General features: G+C 32.4%; 1 protein-coding gene across 1 annotated transcript in view; it reads left to right on the forward strand.

The window, feature by feature from the left end:
- LOC119590629 (RNA-binding protein 34-like) overlaps positions 1 to 1,346 on the forward strand; it is a gene marked incomplete at its 5' end in the record, with an annotated part of 8,781 nt that overhangs the window by 3,754 nt on the left and 3,681 nt on the right. The window contains 3 exon segments of the mRNA XM_037939308.1: positions 181 to 318; positions 545 to 710; positions 1,243 to 1,313. Coding sequence (XP_037795236.1) covers positions 181 to 318; positions 545 to 710; positions 1,243 to 1,313 — 375 coding nt within the window.

Raw genomic sequence — 1,346 nt, forward strand, 5'->3', positions numbered from 1 at the left:
CTGTCTGTTTTTATGGGAAACTAAATATTTTACCATTTTTATTGCACATTTGATATAGTCACAGGAAGAGAGATACACATATCTCTTATTAAAAAGTATAGAAAGTATATAAAGTGCATTAGCCAATGATAATAGTTTGTAATATCTTTACTATGTGTAACAGACTGCTTTCTATTTCAGCAAAATTGAAAAATCGTGGGGAAAAGATTCAACCAAAACAGAAAACAGAAAAAGGTCAAATGAGAACCAAACAGTTGAAAAGGAAAGGAGCAAGAAATTTAAGCCAATGTTAGAGACAGAGAAAAGAACTAGTAAGAGGTGTGTATGGTCCTGATTTTATATTATATTTGATGTGATCATTCAGACCTGCATCCCTTAAAGAAGGATCATTTCCAGTGAAATGTAAGAGAGATTTGGTTGAGCTTTCTATGCATGGTTTCCCAAAGTAATTTCAACGTAGAATTTTTTTTTTTAATCAATATTCTGTTTTGTGGCTGATTTTTGGAGTACATTAAAGTCTAATGTCCTATCTTAATGTTTTCAGCTGGAAAAAGAGGGTCGTTGGAGGAGAAGAAACACATGCAAAGCCACGCAAAACACAAAGTGGGAAAGAGAAATCTCAGTTAAAAGGAGATTCTGTGTTTGTTGGTAACATTGATTTGAAAGCAAAACGCAAAAGCATACAGAAATTTTTTCAGACATATGGTGAGGTAAGATCAAACAGTGGCTTGTAATATCATACTTGTTATTCTAATATGTATGTTTACAAGGATCAATTAATCTACTTTTAAAAATGTAAAAATGCCATTCAAGCTGCAGTTAACAAAGACTTTAGTAGAATTGGCTCTAATGATGGGGCTGTAAGTAAGGCTGTTTTCTGTATATAGATAAATGAAAAGGTATTTGTTAAAAACATTGAACTTCTTGCATTATATAAGAAAAAATGAAAGAAAAAAATTGCCAGTCCATTGGACAGATACAGCATATAGTATAGCCTAAGTCTACTTACAGTTGGGTAAACCCAAGTTGCTTAATAGATCATAAGTTTAAGAAATTTCTCTTTTAATGCCTTATGTAAATTGACAGAGGAAGCTTGAAATCACAAAAGTGCATCCATTCATTCCACTTGAAATTCGAAGGGTAGCATTAGATGTTGATAAATGCAAGCAGTTGCTTTACTATATATTATGTAAGTAAGTACTTGTCTTCACTTTCTTTAATTTTTATCAAAATCTATTTTAGGTTGTAGGTGTACGTATCTGCAGTCTTGATCAGGCACACCCACAGGACAGAAAGAACATAGCATCTTTTAAGTGAGTAGCCTTATCAGTACTGTTCTTAAGAGA

The sequence above is a fragment of the Penaeus monodon genome, chromosome 27 (assembly GCF_015228065.2).
Source record: "Penaeus monodon isolate SGIC_2016 chromosome 27, NSTDA_Pmon_1, whole genome shotgun sequence".
Classification (NCBI taxonomy): domain Eukaryota; kingdom Metazoa; phylum Arthropoda; class Malacostraca; order Decapoda; family Penaeidae; genus Penaeus; species Penaeus monodon.